This window comes from Colossoma macropomum, unplaced genomic scaffold, assembly GCF_904425465.1.
Source record: "Colossoma macropomum unplaced genomic scaffold, Colossoma_macropomum, whole genome shotgun sequence".
NCBI classification, from domain to species: domain Eukaryota; kingdom Metazoa; phylum Chordata; class Actinopteri; order Characiformes; family Serrasalmidae; genus Colossoma; species Colossoma macropomum.
Genome location: NW_023494784.1, coordinates 25,128,515 through 25,148,486, shown reverse-complemented (window position 1 = coordinate 25,148,486; position 19,972 = coordinate 25,128,515). Strand labels below are relative to the sequence as shown.

General features: G+C 39.8%; 1 protein-coding gene across 1 annotated transcript; it reads right to left on the bottom strand.

Moving 5' to 3' along the window:
* Positions 1-3,923: 3,923 nt before the first annotated feature.
* On the bottom strand, positions 3,924-11,060 carry tnfsf11 (TNF superfamily member 11). Its single transcript, XM_036565373.1, has 4 exons — positions 10,812-11,060; positions 8,681-8,710; positions 5,982-6,108; positions 3,924-5,894 (listed from the first exon to the last, which is right to left on the bottom strand). Exons 1-4 carry the CDS (start codon positions 11,055-11,057, stop codon positions 5,473-5,475), a joined length of 825 nt encoding a protein of 274 aa, XP_036421266.1. The 5' UTR covers positions 11,058-11,060; the 3' UTR covers positions 3,924-5,472.
* Between the last annotated feature and the right edge of the window lie 8,912 nt (positions 11,061-19,972).

The following is a 19,972-nucleotide window of genomic DNA, read 5'->3' as shown; positions in this document are numbered from 1 at the left end:
TCTTCCAAAGTTCAGTACTGGAAATTGGTTGTGTTTTCTGCAAGTAATTCCAAACACAGTCAGTGATGTTGAGGTCAGGACTCTTGGGTGGTCAGTCCATTGTTCTGAGAACATCAGTAGCTTGATTTGCTTATTTTCCTTTTTGTTTACTTTTCTCAGTAACGGCTTCTTCATGGCTACACATTCCTTTATATTCATAGTGTTGAGTTGTCTTCTCACGGTGGAAGGATGGACAGAAACTCCTGTGGATTTCTTCTGATCTGAAGCGAGAATGGAGCTTGATTTTCTCTCTCAAAAAGTGAAGACTTTAAGCATTGTTTATCTGATGGTTTTGGTGGTCTACCAGGTCTTGCACTATTGTTAGGAGTCACATTTTCTCTGTACCCTTTAATCATTTTTAAACCATTTTGGAAACTCTTGTTTTTTCACATATTTCCTTTCACTTTCCTTGTGCCAGTTGATTATCTTAAATCTAATATCTCCTGAAAAACAAATAACTTGTTCTCATTGGCTGTTTTGACGGAAATTAAATAAGTAAAGGCTAGTCACTGACTATACCACTGATCACCCTTAAAAAGTGCTACTTTAGGGATTCTTTAGCAAAGTCAATAATTTCTTGTAGAACTGTGACAACTCAACGACTCATTTGAATGCATAAATGTTTATTTGCATTTACATTTTAAAAATGTGATGCAACTATGCTTAGATATAAAATTAGCATCCAGGAAAAGCCTCATCCTTTATGAGCAAGGATGAGTACAGGCTCACCACTTTGTCAAAAATGCATCAACAAAGAATCCAACAGTTCAAAAATAACATTCCTCAGCCAGGATTTTAGGTATTTCGCCTTCTGTAATGCATAATATCATCATGAAATGGACTGAGGCCCTGTAGAAACGTGTGCTGTGGTCTGACGAGTAAACCTTTCAGGTTATTCATGGAAATAATGGATTTTGTGTTTTCCAAGGCAAAAAAGAAAAGGATCCATCCAGTTTGTTACCACGTGAAGTTCAAATGCCGGGGGGGGTGGGTTACTAGTGTGTAACTTGCAGATCTGTGAATGGACCATTAACTCTAAACACATTTTGGAGCAACATATGCTGCCTTCTACACATCGTCTTTTTCAGGAACATCCATGCTTATTTCAAAATGACAACACCAAGCCATATTCTGCACATATTACAACAGCATGGCTGTGTATTCAGAGTGTCCGGCTGTTACACTGTCCTGCCGGCAGTCCAGAACTGTCTCCCATTGAAAATGTGTTTCTTATTAAGCTCAGAATATGACAACAAAGGCCAAAGACACAGCTGAAGACTTCTACATCAAGAGAATGGCAAAAAAATCCACTTATTAAAATTAAATTAAAATTAAAACTGGATCAATTGGCTATTAAGTGCCGTTGAAAGGAAAGGTAATGTAACACAGTGGTAAACGTGCTCCTTTCCTAACTTTTCTAGAATGTGTTGTAGGCATCTAATTTGGAATGAGTATACATTTACCAACAACAACAAAAAAATGTAAACATTAAATGTAGTGTTTTTGTACTGTTTTCATGCAGATCAAACTGAATTTACTAATCACTGCTTTCTGTTTTTATTAGCTATTCATATGCTTTCCCAACTTTTTCGTAATCGAGGTTGTATATTACCAAATATATCACTGAAAAGCAATATCACGGTGTCCAATTCAAGGCATACCAGTACCGATTATATTTTGTCCAATCATATGCACAATATTTTTATACACTAATAAGAAGCAATGCATTGAATGTACTTAATTCAGACTCAATTGAACAAATAAAATGAATAAAATATGTTACATCAACACAGTTTCTTTCAGTTTACTTATGTTTACATTTACATTTGAATTAAGTTTATGTGTTCAATGCATTACTTTTTTAGAAATGTTCTGTAAACAGTCAAATATTGAACATATTATATCACAGGATTTCCTTCATGGAAGTGAGATCACTATTCATTCATTTTTAGAGACAGTACACCTGCTTTTCCAGATCCCAGAATAACAGTTAACCTAATTGTGAGTTGGTCATGCTCAGGGAAAATGAGTGCAGTCATGCAAGTCAGAACTAGTCAAGGCCATTTCAGCCTTGATGGATCACAGTGATTGGAACTGTGCTGTCCAAGGTCCTGAAGCCTGCGGGAGCACTAACAGAGGTCAGCAGGGGGGCCCTTTTTTCACCAGTGTCAACCCTGAAAGGGCCTTCTAGTTACAGCTCCAAAGCGTCACGTGCCACCTATTAAAAATAACTATTGGAGCTTAGTCAGCAAAGGAGTAACGCGTGAGCGTGCAAACTGCTAAGTAACCTTAATGTGCACAACAAAGCTCCCAGCTGCTTCATAAATCTAAATCTAACCTTGGAACAATTTCCTTCTCACCACAGAATCCCATAAAGCAAGGTACCCTGAGTTTGCTAATCGTATAACGTATCAATGCCTCCAATACATGCTGACAAAAGCACCATTACAAAAACCTGCCTTCAGTCCAAGCCCACCAATTATTTCAACCTCCCAGATTCCTTTTTGCAATGTTTCCAACTCACAATATAATTGCAGAGATATATTAGTGATTCAGTATGAAAATCTCACCTCTCAGAACTGAAGTCCAGCAGGGAAACTCAGTTTTCTTACTTAGAATAGCAAATGAATGCCCTCAGTGGCTTTAAACAGCTGCGTTTAATTGCTGACATGAAACATGCCTCTTTATGTGTGAACAGTAAATGCGAAAGGGAAAAAATAGAAACTCTTCAGCTCTAGCAAAGCATAGCCTTAATGTCTTTAGTGAAGAAAGCATGTGTGTACAAATGGTGGAGTTGGCACAGCTTGCAGACATTGTAACACTACCTCTCAGTGCCAAGTATTGTGAAATCAGGCATCTTCACAAAAGTGTAACTACAGCATGGACTGCTGTGTTTGCATTCTGAACGACTTCTGCCTTGTGAAATACTCAAGACTGTAAAAAAGAGCAGTACCACAAGTAGGTGTCAGAACTGTAAAATAACATGGCTGGTTTTCATAAACAGCAGGATTTCTGTTGTTAAACAACACAGCGATAGTGATCGTAATGATGCGTTACAATGTCAAGTGTGATCATTTCAAGACATGTCGGTTTTGAAATATTTTAGATATACAGCCTACACGGCATTTCTTAAACATCAGGGTAAAAATGGGTGGCTGTCAGCAGCATATAGTAAATACGGGTGATAATCAGCCCTATATGTGGCTAGCCCCACTGGCTTTTGGTTTTCTTTAGAAACCACAGTGCTTAGACTAGAGGCCTGTGTTGAGCAACATACAAATGCCTTATGAAGTTTCCTCCAATGAACATACGAAAATGAACAATCCCCAGCCCTTATGTTTGTTCAGTTTGTGAGATAAACAATAGAACGCTGTCAGCCTTTAGAATTAAGTTACTCTGAAAAATAGGCTTTTGGAAAAAAAAAAGACCCAGTGGAGTGGTAAACTACTTCACCCTTTGAATTAATGATTGTAGCATTCAATGTAGTCTTAGTTAGTCTCTAAGGAAATCAGGACTGTTTACAATAAAAAAAACACATTATAAGAAGCAAGCAAATAAACAAAAGAGAAAAAGTTGGTGTATCCACTAAACTAGCATAAATTCCACCAGACAATAAGAACAGAACCCACTATCCTTTGGTACTCAGCTACTGTATGACTGTACGCCTTGTTTAATTGAAGCAGATCGGGGAATGAAACCTAGTGTGGTTGAAGAAGCAGCCAAACTGTATCTTTTTCCACATACTACTAGCAAACTGCCAAATGGAACTTTAGTAAGATTATTCAAAACATTGACAAACAAAATAAATCCAACCTCAAAGGATTCTCCTGTGAACAGCCACAACACCATTTCATTTTCATGAACTCAGAATGCAGCACTTTAGGCATATTTAGAAAAGTATTTTTATTAGTTAAAATGATATAAATAAACATACAAGTAAACAAAACTGAGATATGAAAAATTCTTAAAATTTCGGTTTGAAATTTAAAACTGTATGTTGAACAATAAATTCTGTTTTGAATGAGCATTTGCACAGAATTGTCAAAGAAATGATACATAAATACAAAGTTTCTTTAATGAGAAACCACTCAAAATAAGCTTTAAAAAGGAGCCCTGTGCCTATTGACAAAAAGCACTTCTACAACTGAGCTACAGTCCTGTCATCCAAAACATCTGGAAAGCAGGGGACACAGGCAGACAAACACACTGTACATAATTTTACAATAAGAGAATTTCACAAATGGTCCATTTCTTACATCATAAAAAATAAATAAATACACTTAGTGCATTTTCTCATTTTCTCCAAAAGGAGTAAAATGAAAAAGAACTCTTAAACTAAAGAACTTTTAAATTAGAGTATACCAAACTCAATTTGGTTCAATGTATTCCTCTGTCAATCATTTCAGCTCTCACAATGACAAGAAGACAGTCCAGCTATCTTGATTGTATTTACCTTTGTGTGAATGTTTTGCTCAAAGTCAATCACATAAATCCCACTCAAATGACTACTACTGCGCGAGAGCTGGAGATATCCAACAGCTGTTTTTCTTTAGATCTTGTTTATACTAAAACCCCAGTCAGTGCTAAGCTCTCTCTATGACAAGCTTTGAGTCTACTAACAAGTTTAAAGTTCTATATTTTTTGTAAGTTTTAGAAAAATGATTATCGACCACAGTCCTGCAGACCCCATAATACACTCCACAAAATTGTACTTTCTTGCTGCTTAACACGCCTGACTCAGCTGAAAGGTTAATTATTACCTGAGGAGCTGAATCGGGTTTGTTAGAGAAGGCAAAGAACAATACTGCGCAGTGCCCACAGCTCTCATTTGGCGTTTTAGAAAATGCGACTATGTAGAGCTGTTGTTTAAGGGTCCTCTGTTGTTCCAGTACCAATACCTGACCTGCCACCCACAGCAATCTCTTGGGCTTTGAACTATTACTATAAACTCTTAGGTGACAGATGTCCACTCCCATAGATGCCACATAAATACAAAGGGGCAGCCTTGGAGCTTTTTTAACTTATTACACCGTTTGTTACTAACAAATATTGGCCAAAAGTAAACAACAGCTAAAAGCTTGTTAAACCTCCTTTTTAAAGTGTGCAACTTCAAAATTTTCAATTGCATGCGAGGTTGTGATACTTCAACTGAAGCGCTGTTGAAGTCCACACTAAAAATAGCAATGCCTTCTTAAAACCTGCAGTGGCAGCTAAATCAGCAATTCAAAACTTTGATGCCATACTTAACAGCTTGCTTACAAGTGAAGTCAGATGTGCCCTTAAATGATGTACATTATATTCAATGTTGAACAAAAATAAAAGTCAAAAGTCAGTGATCTAAAATAAGTGCTCAGTGGTTCTTGGTCATTTTGAAAATGTTCATAAGGTTGTAAAATGTGCATAAACAAGTTCAGTAGCAAAAAGAAACAGATGTCAGTTGCTCATTTTAAAAGCACCAAAATAAGTCCCCTCGGGTTCTGGATCCAGCAGCCGTGAATTGGATACATTGACGAAAATGCCATCACTTGCTTTCAACCGAGCGCTTCTTCCCTGTTGCACGCAGTACATGTTGTAGCTTTGGTTACCCCACTGTAATGTCCCTCCACTTTTTGAAAGGAGAACAGGTCTCATCTTGGACTGGGTGTGTATCTCATGGTAAATATACTGGATCAACTGGACATTGCTAACGTCCTGTTTCTTTGTGGCATGGTCAGGGGCATAACGAAAACAAGTCTTGGCGTATACGTAATACAATCCTTGTTCCTCCATCAAGAGTCGCCCATCATGGTATCTGATCTTATTCAAAGTGCCTCGGAGTTCATCCCAGTAGACTGTGGTCACAGCATTAGGATCAGCTGCAAATTCAATCACAGGACGTTTCAGTAAAAAGCACTAAACATGAAATAAAAGCGAAATCAAACTGACTCATAGCATTTACTTACTTTTTGAAAAGTCAATGGGGGTCTTGACAGAAAGGTGAGCTACTGGAATTGAGTCTTTTTTTCTGGGTTTGTCCTTTTTCCTTATGTCTCTAAGCGCATCGGCCATTATATGTTCAGATTGAGCCTCCTGAGAAAGAATAAAACAAATTTGAAGCATGAAGAATAGGTGCATTTTTAGATTATGAAATGAGACTGTTTACAAGGAAGCTATGACTTGGAGCATGTTTTGGATCAAATAGCTAAGCCATAAATGCTCCCCTTTAACAAACAGGTTAGAACAACACACATTTTCAAAATTGCTAAATAACAGTACAATAGTTAGAACAGTAATTACGACACATTAAACAGTTAAATGCACAGGGCCCACTGGCAGGCCCAAAGTTTTATTACACACTTCTATAACCTAAGAATAGCTCAGCCAGCTTGCACTGAAGTCCCTGTAGTTACTGAATTATAAGTTCTAATATATAATAGGCCTGGGATTTAACAGCAGGGGTTAACAGTAAATCTGAGTCTTTATTACCCGTTAATTAACTGTATGGTGTCACACAGCTGTCATACTCAACATGCTTTACATAGATTACGTCTTATTTTGGTATTACTCGAGCAAAAAAATCAGATGTAGTCTGACAGAATCTCTCAACTAATCCCCTCCTGCCAACTTTGTGGGATTCAGTCATGATTCAAGGTCAAGCATTTCATGACTTATAACAAGAGGTTTACATAACAATTACAAGATAAAACCGCAGTCACCAATTACCAAAATAAAGTCATAACCCATGATTAGCTGAGAGTAACAGCACAGAACATGGTAAACATACAGTACATTTTTAGTGAGGGGGTTGTTGCTCTGCAAAAGCCTCTATTGTTACAGTGCTAATGCATTAAACTGTACTGTACAGCTGTATTTCCTCACAGAAGGTCTTATTTACAAGTGCTACTGGCTCCTTAAACTGAGGTTCTATATAGTAAACTGCTGAGGTGTGCCTGTCTCAAAATTATTTTAGACATTTGTAACTCTATTTGTTAACAATTTGAATATTTCTGTCATTAGGCTATTTTTGTCTCACCACTCTCTCAGAGATTGGGTTCTTTTAAGCATCCATCCAAACTGGTAAGAGGTGACAGGTGTTTTAACATCTTGCTACCTATCTCGCTAAAAACTAGGCCGAGAGTTGAAATGAGTTAGATTTTGGGCTTTCTGGCACTTGAAGGTGTATGGGGTTGTAAACCTTGCAGATGACTCATGATTGCAATCACTGTAGTTGTTTGTTTTGTCCACTGATGGGCCAGTGAAGAAAATTACCGAATATAAGTGATCCTCATAATTCCAATCTCTTTCTTGCAAATGCAGCCACTTTTTGAACTTAAATATCTTATTGGTGCACATACGTACAACATACCAAGTGTTTTGAAACACAATACTGTTTTTGACAAAAGTTTCCAAATATTATGACTACCGTCACACAGCAAACATTATAACTCTGCAAACTTGATTAAACAGCCTGATTAGCTGACTTCAGTGCAGAGTTCTGGATGCTTTTCAGATGCTATGACCATAAGAGTTTTGGTTGACCACAAACAAAGTGCAGGCCAGTATATACAACCTCTCCAACTGGACTGCACTTGAGCAATAAAAAACAGAACAAGAGACATGACAGATTTAAACACTGGCTTTTTTAAGTTTAGATTTAGCTTTTCCATGGGATAAATGTTAAAAACAGTATATTCATCACTGTCAAACTACACAAATTGTCAGTTCATAGAGAACAGAGCATGACCAAGAACTCATTACCCAAACCCTCATGTGTGTAATGAGACAATACACTCCTTTTCTAGGCTGTGTGAGTGGTTTATGTTACTCCTCCTTGGGGGGAATCTATGAAATATCTATGATATCATAATAACTAGCTGCAAAATAAAAACTTCTTTACTTTTTTTACTTGTGTCAGCTTGCCTACCATACTGCACGTGCCCAACTATGCAGGCAATTACTACTAGTGCCGATGAGACTATTACCAATGCCACATACCAACATACCAAGCGTTCCAAGACTTTTTCGTTGCTCAAAAAGGAGCATTGAGAACAACATCATCAACATGCAGCTGATATTTTCTGGTTATAAACCATCTTCAGGTAACATAAACATGTCACTTGTTGTAAATGCAAGTGATTTGGCCAATGATATGCCGTTTAAATCCTCATAGTGGTTATCCTGACAAAGAGCAGGCCCATGTTCTTGGGCTTGACCTTTATACATGCAGCCCAACCACCATGGTTAAGGAGATGTTTTACAGCAGCTGTGGTATGCAGCACAATGTTTATCCTCTGCTTTAAACAAATTATGAGAAAACAGCAGCTCTAAGCACATACTCAAGAATGCAACTTGGCTATCATTAACAAAAAAGAACATTACTTCTTTCCAACTACACATCATTTTATGCCCTTTTTTTCTTTACAAGGAAGGTACCAACACTAGTATTTCCTGGTTTCTGCTCATGAAGGAAATGTATTGTTTCAGCAAGTTTTCACTAAGTAGTTTTCTAAAGTTTTAAGGGCAGAGCAGCATAACACAGCATAACACCAATATAAAATCAGGCCAGCTCTGGCATAACTACTAACTCTTACAATAACTATGCTGGTAAAGTAAACAAAAAGACATCAATGAAAACAGTAAATCTTAAAGAACACTAACTCACCTTGACAGTCTCAGTTGAAGACAGGTTCACCTGAAAAACAACAAACACCATTCAGTCACACAGCTGTATCCCATCAAGAGAAACTGCTGCCCATAAAATGGCATTAATGACTCAATACGGGCCAGTTGCATACTTTTGTAATTTGCATAAGCTAATGAAAAACATAGTTCTGTTTACAGGGTGAATCTTATGAAGAAGATATAACAATGTGAAACACATGTCTCTAAAGAGCCTGTTTTAGAACAAGCATGGATAGAAACACAGCTTCTTCCCAGACTTGTTAAGGTGATAAAGGTGAAATCAGGGTTGTTTTATGTTAAATAATGTCTTTAGTCGAACTTTGAGAAGGAAAAAGAAATGAGTGCAAACTTGCAAACTGACATGCTCAGCAAAGTGCAGTGAACAAAGATCTGAAAGCCAAAAACACCACACATGGACAAGAAAGAGTGTCAATTTCATGACTCAGTGCTTACAGGTGGAACTGCCATTAGCGTGAAAGAGAGAGAGATTTCCATATTCTGTATGAAAAGTAAAGAAGCGACTAAAAACTGGCAGCTTTAATGTTCTGTTCATTGGAAGATTTTCTTCCTGCATCTGTTTCCAAATCCAATCTGAGTTTTGTGCCAAACACAACCGAATTTTGTCTTTCTTCTCCTTTGCATCTGCTGCTCGGGCTCTCCGCAGAACACGAAAAGCCTCAAACGCACACTGCTATTTATGCCAAAGACTCGAAAAACAACATGCCATTATTCTTCACAACTTTCAAACAAGAAAAGCTGGGTTTGATTACCGTCAACTACATGTATTGACAAGCCTGCAGCTTTTCCCACGCTTGTTAAACTGTGATGATCAGTTCAGCACGAGAGCCCTAAATTAATCAGCAGAAGAGAGCAGCTGAGATCCTGAACATGTTTTCTTTGCAAACGCTGCAGTCTGTCTCAGGATGAAAAACTTTACACACACGAGTGACCTTTCTTCCAAAGGACCGCATGTGAGATTTATGGAGATTTTTTTCTGATTTATGGTAAGCAAAGACTTCCTAAAGTAAGAATTTCCCCTTTTTTCTCTGTCTCTCTTGTTTACTTTTGGAGAACTGAAGTTCAGAAATGCTCAAGTTTCGACCAAATGGCATGACAACAGATCTTGTCATGTAATGAAAAATAGAAAAACACTGTACTTATGTTCCCCATCTTTTAACAGCATCCCATTCACCACTAATAAATCACACTGACTTCCAGTGACAGCAGAGCGCACCGAGCCGCTGACTGAGAGCAACACTGGCGTTTTACAGGAGATCCAACAACGCTGAACGTGAAATAAGCTTAAAGTGGCATTACGTAGGAAAACACCACACCTCTCACTTACTACTGGTCATAAGTACTCTCAAGGCTGAGGGCATGAACCTGTGATTCCATTAATACGTCCAGTAACAACTGCATGGATTATAAGTATACAGTGAGATTGTTAGTCCTTAGAGAGAGTGCCTATGACCAGCAGTAAGTGAGAGAGAGAACTCTGGTGTTCCTAGACTGTTGTTTTAGTAGCCTACATTAAGCCACGTTAAGCTTATTTCTCGTTCAGCGTTTTTCAATGTCCCCATTTTACAGTCAGAGCAAAACCTCTTAACAAAGTCACAGACTGTGGGGAGTCGAGTCTCAAAAAAGACTAAAAACGCGATGAAGTAAAATCAGTGAACTTATCGAGATGGAAAATCAAGCGTGTTACAAACGCGTGAGGCAATGCTGCACCATCTCAGGCAGAGAAAAGAGCTTTTCAATCAGATTAGATAATCTTCAAAGACATTTGACTAAGGCGTATGAGATAAGCTCCAACCGCCATTTCCAGCTCTCAGAGCAGAGCGGAGTGTGTCGGTCTCCTCAGATTTCCAGACACCAGGTAGGGAGGTGAGGTAAAACGAAACAACACACGCAACACTAACCGCTAAAAACACCTCAGCCCGAGCCCTAAAATTCTGTTTTCAACGACAGACTGTGCGTTTTCCCCTCGAACGTAGCTTAACCAAAGAGAAACCTCGAGATTTTCAGGAGTTAACCTTTCTCTTTTTCCTTTCCCTCCAGCGCGGTGCCGGGCAGGCTGCAGCCGCAGCTCCGGTGCGTGCGAGCGGGTTTACCTCGTGCAGATAGCCGGTGAGGTGCAGCAGGATGGTGACACTGGAGGCGATCTGCAACAGCCCCATAACAGCCAGCGTGCCGAAGATGAGTGGTCTGTGAGTGCTGTGAGCCGCATGAAGCCGCGCCTCGCCGTTCTCCATGGCCGTATGGTTCCGCAGGTAACCGCGATAGTCATTAGCTGCCATGAGCGCTCGCTTCCAATAGTCTTCTGAGTGGCAGGAAGTCTGTAATGAACGGGGATTCATATAACGGTGGGTGGGCAAAGCAGCTCCTCTGCCTGAGTGCACAGACAGCCAATCAGATAATAGGGGGTTCAGTAGTGCAGCAGCTTCAGACACAGCGCTGAAGATGTGTGGACCGCTTAGGGACTCTTCAAACACTTGATAATGATGTGGGAAGCTTATGAAGATGCTTCATAAGATGTTGTTACATTTTGTTTTAAAACGTCTAATGAAGTGCTTAATAGTAAATAGTTGTGTTAAATTAAGATTTATGTGTCCGATTTATGTGTCTCTTCTAGCCAGATAGAAAACAATGAAATAAAGTACTTGGTAATGCATTGAAATTGTAGTATTGCTGGGCATTGTTGATTTCCATATTTCAGACAGTATTTAAATTAGCATCAGTGATGCAAATAAGTTAAGTTAGCATTAATAAAGTTAATAAAGCCATGCTTCCTAAACAATGGTGCTCCATGGTAAAACACTGTCTTACAAACTTTCATAACTTGCCTTGACTGGACTGTTTTCTTCTCCCAAATAACACTAAAAAGGTACCTTACAAAGTACTGTAAACATTAATCAGACACAAACTGTATTTCTAGAAGGGAAAATGACTATTTATTTAATATTTTAATGTATTTAACAGTGTTTTTTCCAAACAATGTGAGGCATTCAGCAAATTACATACAGTAATCACTGTTAACCCCTTTGAAATCACAGGTTTATTACATACTAAGGCTCATTATTCAGTAACTACTGGTACTTTAATGCACACTGGCTGAACTATACTTAGGTTATAAAAGTGTGTATTAAAACCTTGGGCCCTGGTCATGTAAGGGGTTAAATGTCAAGTCCCAGATACCATGAGTAAAGTGCACAAAACAGAATTTAAAACAAGTCACTTGACGACAGGGATATCACTAGTTTATAGGCATTATATCATGAACATAATAATCATTATACATTAAATATATCACTAAAATGATCACTAAAACTGTAAAGCATTTCCATAGTGTGTTGATACTTGAAACTATGGTATACCAATATAGACGATATATTGTGCTTAATAGTATTTCGTGTTGTTATGTGAAGATATGGACATTTTTTACTGTCATCACCAACAAGGCTGTGTAGACCACAGAGAAATACAGTGCTTGATACTGAAGTCCTTAACCGCATTGCTGGATTCCATGCAGTGGAATGGGGGGGTGGGGGCTAGGGGGGTTGGGACACATCTCAGCCACCACTAAGTGATGAGATCTAAAAGAGCTACTGAGTTGACTGACAATAGTGAGTTGACTCACATGGAGTGGGTTGGAAGCATGCAGGATGTGACTCTATTTGTACATATTGGGTAAATATAGACACAAATGAAAATGGTGCAATGTTCATTAGAATTCAGTTGTCATTTGTCCAAAGATGAACCACAATTATGCAAAGTCATTTAATCAGTCACTGGAGGTGGTCAAACTTACCTAACAGCAAAATACTCTTCTACTCTCATGAGTACCTCATGAGAAGTAAGGCTGTCTTTTGGACTCAGAACTGTTTCAGTTTTGCATGAAATGCTGTCATACCAGTCTTGAACTGTGCATGGTGGGATATTACAATCTTTTTACCTGATAAATACTGTAGTATGAAAGCATGAATAAATAAGGTAGCTTTGCAGGAAATAAAGCAGTCTGCAGGAAATTGCTTTTTTTTATTCGGATACTGGACCAAGAACCAAAGCTTTTAGTTCTTTGAGGGATGAAAGAAGTTGAAATCTACATGATCATGACAATCTTCTTCAGAATTTCCTATAAAGGTCCAGTGATGTTTAGATTTTGGGACTGTGAACATCATTGAAAGCATGGTAGGCTCATGAAACCAAGCCTGATTTTTTTTTTTTTACAGGAAAAATGGGAATGTTGTCACCCTTGAATATGGGAAGAGCATTAGGGAAAAGTTTTAGGGTGCACCTGGTCCTGTAAAATGGCCTCATATTCCTTGGTCAATATATGACCATGCAGAGGAATTACCACAACTCATGACATCCAAATACCATTGTGGATCCACTACCATGTTTAATAGTTGGAAACAGACATTGTGGGTTAAAAGCATCCCTTGGCATTTCCCAAACGTAAATGGGTCCGGATGTAGAAACTAAGGCGAAAGATGATTCATCAGACCAAATTTTCCATTGCTCCTTATACCTGATTAAGTGCTTCTGTTAGCCTTGGATGCAAACAAAGCATATACCTATTGTCTGAATTGAGCCTGAGTTGCAGAGGTGCTGATTCAGATCTGTGGCAGTTCTTCTCTGCTGTAGTTTGTGTGATGTTTGGGGCTTTGTTTATCCCTGTTATTGAGTGCCCACTGTTCCACTGTGCCACTGTAGTTTGTAGTGTTTAGTGTTTGGCCTATGTTGTCAGTTTTTTAAACTGTTTGAAATAGATTTGTAACCAATGCACCTGCAATTTGGGGATCAACTTTGTGGTCTGTTAAGAACTTTTAGTTTGCTTGTGTTGCATTGAAAATGTATTCCACCTCTTTTATAACTAGAACATACTGCAAATTCCTGCCCAGCCTGACTTTGTAATTGTGATTTAGTTGACTTCAAACTTCATGTTTCCTCAAAGTTTTAATGTGCTCTTGACATTCATGCCAAGCAGCTAAATTTTTTACTGACAAGCTGTGCTTGTCTTGTGTAATCTAGTGCTATTTCCACAGGAAATGCATGTATCCATCATCTAAAAATATAACATTGTGGTGAGATGGTGAAGGATGGAGAGCATCTCATCTCTAAATGACATTCAGAGAGGAGTTGACCATTTGGTTGATGCACATAAGTGAATCGTCCTTATTTTTATCAGCACTGGTGCTCCAGTTTTGGCTCTCTGAGCTCAAGCACTGTGTAGCGAACGCTTCTCACTGTTCCAAGAAATGTTTTTGTAATGCTTAAAAATAATCGGAAAAATAAAAGTTTGACAGGTTATTTTAAGCAGCTGTAGTGACTATAGAGTGAACTGGAGTTCTGCGAAATCTTAAAAAATCACTGGGTGTCAAAAGAGTTCATGAGCAAAAGTTGGCTTTTGTGTCTTTAACCTAAATCCTGCAACCTCATTGCTCTGAAATCATTTAGTGCATAACCATTATATTGCTTTTTTTTCAAAACCACAAATCGCTCTCTGGTTACTCACTGTGTCATTTTACATTCGTAAATGTATTCAGTCCCAACATTCTGGCAAAGCTGATCTCAGTCCACCTGAATTCTTTTACAGAACTGAGCACAGGACTGGACAAGGAGCTTGCTTGAGATCAGCACACTCCAGTGACCTTTTGAACCCAGCTGGCCAGCCAGGCACTGTTGTCCTCCAGTGCTCCACATTTGCTCTGGAGTCATTAATATACCGTGAGAACCCTTTTTTTGGGCAGTGGGTTTCTCGTGCTTTCAGCTATTTTCCGCAGAGTGCAGGCACTAGGGCTGCGGCAGGAAGGTTTGGGTAGTAGTATTTATACCCCTTTGTTTTGCCATGTGAGCTGTTCTTGCCCAAGCCAGGAGGTCGTTGAACAAGCCGAACCCAATGCTCCATCAGAATGTGACAGGCAGCAAAAAAACATACAGTGTTGAGAGCAAAGCAGCCGAAACCACTGGCAGGCACTTTTCTGTGTGCTGAGCAGGCCTCTGGAGGTTATTATTTGCTCTCCTGTAAGCGGGGTACTGTGCACACAGGATGAGAGAGCGCGAGTGCCAGAATCCTCCGCATGTTTCGCAGACTGTGGAGTCACCATGAGGGCGTTTTTTTTTTCTGCTTCTAGACTCCATGTGGCTGCGCTACAGTATTTCAAGCCAACCACCTTCTTTGCATAAGTTTCATGATATTTCAGCACTTCGAGATGGACAGGAAGTCAGCCATGAATTATTAACACCCCAACTGCAACCGAACCTCATACAGGGAGCGACACGGTTGTAATACTGCCCAAGGAGATTACTCGTATGTTTTTTAATGTTGGCCTCAAGGTTGTAGAGTTCTAGATTTCAATCTACCATGCTCGGCGACAGTACAACAACACTGGCGGTTATCACCATCACCAGTTATGAACCAGTGATGAAGGTCAAACAGAGTAGCGTTGCAGTTTAGAAAGCAAGAGAGGGACATGAAAGAGCTCACTGTTGTCTTTCCTCTCTCTCCCACATCCTGTGTGGTACGTCCATCCCAGAGCAGAAAAAGAGTTCTGCATCTTCTCCCCTCCTACCTCCCTCTCATTCACACACCAAAACACGAGAGTGCTCAAGGAGAGCACATTTGGCGGTGTGAAGCACTGTTTTGTCTCCTAGTGCTGGCCTCTGCACTCTAGACCTTGTTTGAATGAATGTATTGCATAGCAACAAGCGTGTTTACAACGATCCCCATCCGCTAAGACATTGCTCATGCAGCACACAAGGGGGAGTTTGTGGTTTTAACCCAAGTACAAATTTGAAGAAATCAGTTAAGATCCAGCATTTTCATGTTGTTCCAGAGATCATGGACGATGAGACAAATTCAGGCTATTACATATATTAGGGTAAGTTCACAACTACCATAACAGGAGAGTATTGTTACTGTCTATTTTTGTACAATAGCAAGCTAATAAACCAGGCATTGATTATTGATGCCACAAGCATTACAAAACACAAACCAGTGCCAGCATGCCCAGAGACCAGCTTACTTTGACTGTCAAAGAGGAAAGCGGCACACAGAGTCCCCTGCGTAACCTCCTATTTTGATACATGATCCATCTGTTTATGGCCCGAAGTAGACAGATCAAGTGAACAATTGGCTGAAATAACTATAACACACTAAAAGCCTTTTAATCGGCTCTTGAGGATCTGTCTAGGATTACAGCAGTAAGATTTCCAATGAGCTTTTGAGTGAAACCGGATCATTCTTTTGGATAATAAATGGCGCACATTAAAACTGAAAGTAAACACTAATGTTTCAACTGGCCTCGAAGTGGTTCACAACATTTTTTTTATTCTGGTACTTGCTACTGATTTTCCTCAGTTTTACACTATGATACGTCCTCTGCTAGCTGTGTCATTAGTCATGTGATTTTCAGATGAACAATGCGTAGTAGGAACAGTGGTAGACCATTTCAGCTGAAACACTGGTTAGAAGCCTGATAGTCTCTAATTATCCATACATAAACTGTAGCTGCCCCTCTTAGGAGTGTGCAAAGCCACATCCACAACCCTTCTCGATGGACTGCCGCTTATCCACAAGGTCTAAACATGCAATATGTCACCACTTTAGCAGTTCTTCCTCCGCTGTCCGCAGACAGCTTCCTGCTTGTCTTTCCATCAGTTAAGCACCTAATTAGAGAAGCCGCACCGCTGCCCTTTTCAATCTGGCTCCAGCCCTCCTTCCCCCTTGGAACTCTCAGTGAACTGCGCTCAGAGCCAGTTCCAGCTGGCAGAGAGACTTTGCTGCCCTACTGACCGAGCTCTTATTGCTGTTAAGGTGATACTGTACATTTGCTCCACCAATTACGGTCACCACAAACAGCAATAACGTGAGTGCAAATCTCTGAGATGGGCTCCTGACAACCAGCCAAGGATAGCCTCCTGATTCATCCACAAATCCCCAAATCTAATCTCTATTTCCTACACTCCTCTGTATCCATGTAAATAGGGAGGTACTTGTACTTTGGGATTAAGAGTGGAAGAGGCAGAGGGAGGACTGATGTCATGGAAGGAGATGAAGAAGTGTTTGTGCTATCAACATGACATGAAACACATGAGCTCACTAGCTGAAATCATCAGAAGATGAGATGCAAATAGATCAAAGAGGCAGTGAAAAATAGGTGGGACCTTCTTGTCAACCACTTGATCGTGGTGCGTTTCCTCATCATGTTATGAACAACATTGTGTGCCAGCTCCTCTATCCTCCTTGGCTGTTTTCCTTCACACAAGCCAAAACATTTTCAGGAGGGGAAATGTTGAGCTTTCCCCTCAGCGAGATGTTTTCTAATGGCTGTAAGGTCTTCACTTTCTCATGTAAAACCTTCGTTTCTTTCAATAAACACTGATATTTTGAAATGACTCAGCTGCTCCTTGAGTGAGTGAAGGATCTTACAGATCTCTCCAGGCTCTCCCACGGTGGGACTTTTCCATGATAAACATGGCCAGGCTGGTCCGGAGCAGGGCTGCGGGAGAGCCTGAATCCATTCACCCACCCACCCGCACGAGCTTGTTTCCACCCGGCCTGCCCAGCCCACAAACACAACACAGACCACTGCCATGTGCGTCGTCGTGTTGTCTGAGATATCCTGGATACAGCCACTCGATACTCAACTCTGTGAGGTAAAACAATGATCCGTGGTGGAGTAAACAGCTCATTCATTCAGCAGTGATGGGCACGGCTGCTCTCTCGTGTGTCAGCTGCCGTGTGCCCTGCCAGCCCTCTGAATGAGCCCACCACTTGCAGGGTGTTTGGTGACGACTGTGGCACAGCGGTCAAATGTCAACAGGTTCACGCTCCAACAGATTCAAGCAAATTTGGAGGTTATTGTTGCACGTCAAACATAACTGCATTACTTAGTCAGAGCTGGCATTTGACGGCAATGAAAAAAACGAATAAGCAATTACAAGCAATTTAGCGCTCCAAGACTCAAAGGCCTTATTAAAAAAGATTTTATGTGGCACTTTCTCATTTATGTTTAAATGAAATGTTGAGTGCCAGAGGCAAGTTTACGCATTTTTATGCTCTTCATGGACGTTTGTGAAAGGAGGAAATGATTCTGAAAAAACGTTCAGGAGAATTAACGAGAAGCTGACCAATTGGCCTTGGGCGTGGAGTTAATTAATGCAAACTAATGAACGTTCTTAGACAATGTTTTGTCAAAACCTATTAAGAAAACTGACATCTGTTATTGTTTAACTACGCCTATGGCGAAGTGAATCTTTTCAACAATATGCTAATTAAGTCTTTTATTGGAGAAAAAGAAAAACACTGTGAACGATTTAGGTGGAGATCCCCTTTACATGAAATATTTACCATGCTGTATGTCATGAATACCAAGGCGCTGATTCAGGCTTATTCTTTTAAGGCAGTGGATTCGCCCAGCAACACTGGCGTTTTTGTTGGTGTTGAGAGGGAAATGACATCATGGTCTAGGCTGAATCACGACAGACCCGGGGGGTGGGGGTCGGGGGGGGATTCCAGTCCAAGACCAAGCCTGTCTGATGTCAGACCACACGAGTCAGGACGTGAGGCCAGAGTGATGAAGTAAATGGGCCTGTGTTGGATCCCTGGAGCCGACTGCTACCTTGTTTAACAGCCGAGACAGCTGTGCACATGAATGCTATCTCTGAGAGGTCTATTATCAACACAGTAATGATCTTTGTGTTTGATGTGCTGTGTTAAATGTGCTCTTTTGTGAGACTTGCCACCCTTTCACATTCTTCAATCTCTGTGTCATTGCTAAGCCTGCAATTACTTCTGCTTTCTATTCATGCCTCACAATCCCTTCCAGACTCAAGCAGCTCTTTGAGCCAGCTGTTGACAGGAGCTATACATACAGCACAAGAACACAGAGAGGATTATACTGTATCATCACATAATCCAGGAGGCAAAGGGAAAGTTAGAGTCACAGGCCTGCAGTCAGGAGGTTACAAATTGGAACTGGTGAGTACCACAGGAAACTGGCCTTGTACCAGAGGGCTGCTGGGCCTCAGGTCCTGATTGTGCCTGCGAGCGAGGAACAAAACCACAAATTGCTTCACAGGCACGACTGAGGATTTCAATATGGTATTGAAAAATCCAAAAACAAATGTTCAAAACAGTGTACTGAAATTTAAAACTGTACTCCTGATATGCCCTCTTCCAAGCTCTCTTCTCGTGTTTCGCAGAAACCTTGAAAAATAGAACAATTGAAACAGTAACTTAGTTATAGCTTAATGTTGTAGATTTTGATATTTCAATTTGGGGGGTTAAAAATGGAGACATTTTTACATGCGGTACATTACCTTTTATAACATTATTTTTAGTGAGACCACTAGTTTTCATAAGCACATGCTACTCTGCAGTGTTTTGTTTTGAAAGAAAATTAGCATTTTTCTGAACCAAATCAAGCTGCGTAGTGTATAACAAGAGCTCTGTACAGTCAAGAGTTTTAACACACATTATGTATATATGAGAAGTGTGGGCAGATGCTGAAGTCCGATTTCCTGTACATACGTGCCAATATTGATACCAATGCCGATACATAATCATTTATAAAATCTAGAAATATGGACTACAGTTACCTGAATAACCATTACAGAGAAGTATAACTAAATGAATAAAATGTAGACATTTGAGTGCAGCAGACCAGCATTGCTTAAACATTCTGCTCCTCCGGAGTACTAAAATTATGTCATCAAATATCAGTTTGAAATAAAGTTCAAATCTAAGTATTTGACTGATGTCAATGCTTTTTTTAAAGCAATTATCTGCTGAAACTGATGATTCAGATACTATTGATCCCTTATAATCACGTTGAACCTGAAATTATCAGTATCACATCTCTAACAATACAGTAAATGTCACACACAGTCATTTTCCAACCTTTGTTTATCACTTAGAATAGACTGTTTTTGTTACTGTTCCTTTAAGACTGGTGTATATGTAAATGATCTGCGTTCTGATTAGCTGCCCTGTATTGTGCCTCAACACAGGGCAGCTAAAAGCAATGTGAGTGGGCTGAACTGCTCTAGGTTGAATAGGTAGATTCATGTAAATGTTTTTGTTTTTGTGATACCAAAAACAATTTAAAATGTATGGACTAGAGGAGTGAAGGGTACACTTATTACAAAAAAAGTGAAGAAAAGTCCGAATTCCAAGTTTCCCATTATATGGGCCCTTGAAGAGAGCAACATAGTATAAACATGGTAGAAGGATACTGATATTGTTTGCTTAACGAAATAAGAAAACAGC

Coding starts and splice junctions, on each gene's coding strand:
- tnfsf11 (XM_036565373.1), bottom strand. CDS start 11,057: ATGAATCCCCGTTCATTACAGACTTCCTGCCACTCAGAAGACTATTGG. Junction 8,711..10,811: donor TCACCGGCTATCTGCACGAG/GTAAACCCGCTC, acceptor GTTGTTTTTCAG/GTGAACCTGTCTTCAACTGA. Junction 6,109..8,680: donor CTTCAACTGAGACTGTCAAG/GTGAGTTAGTGT, acceptor ATTCTTTCTCAG/GAGGCTCAATCTGAACATAT.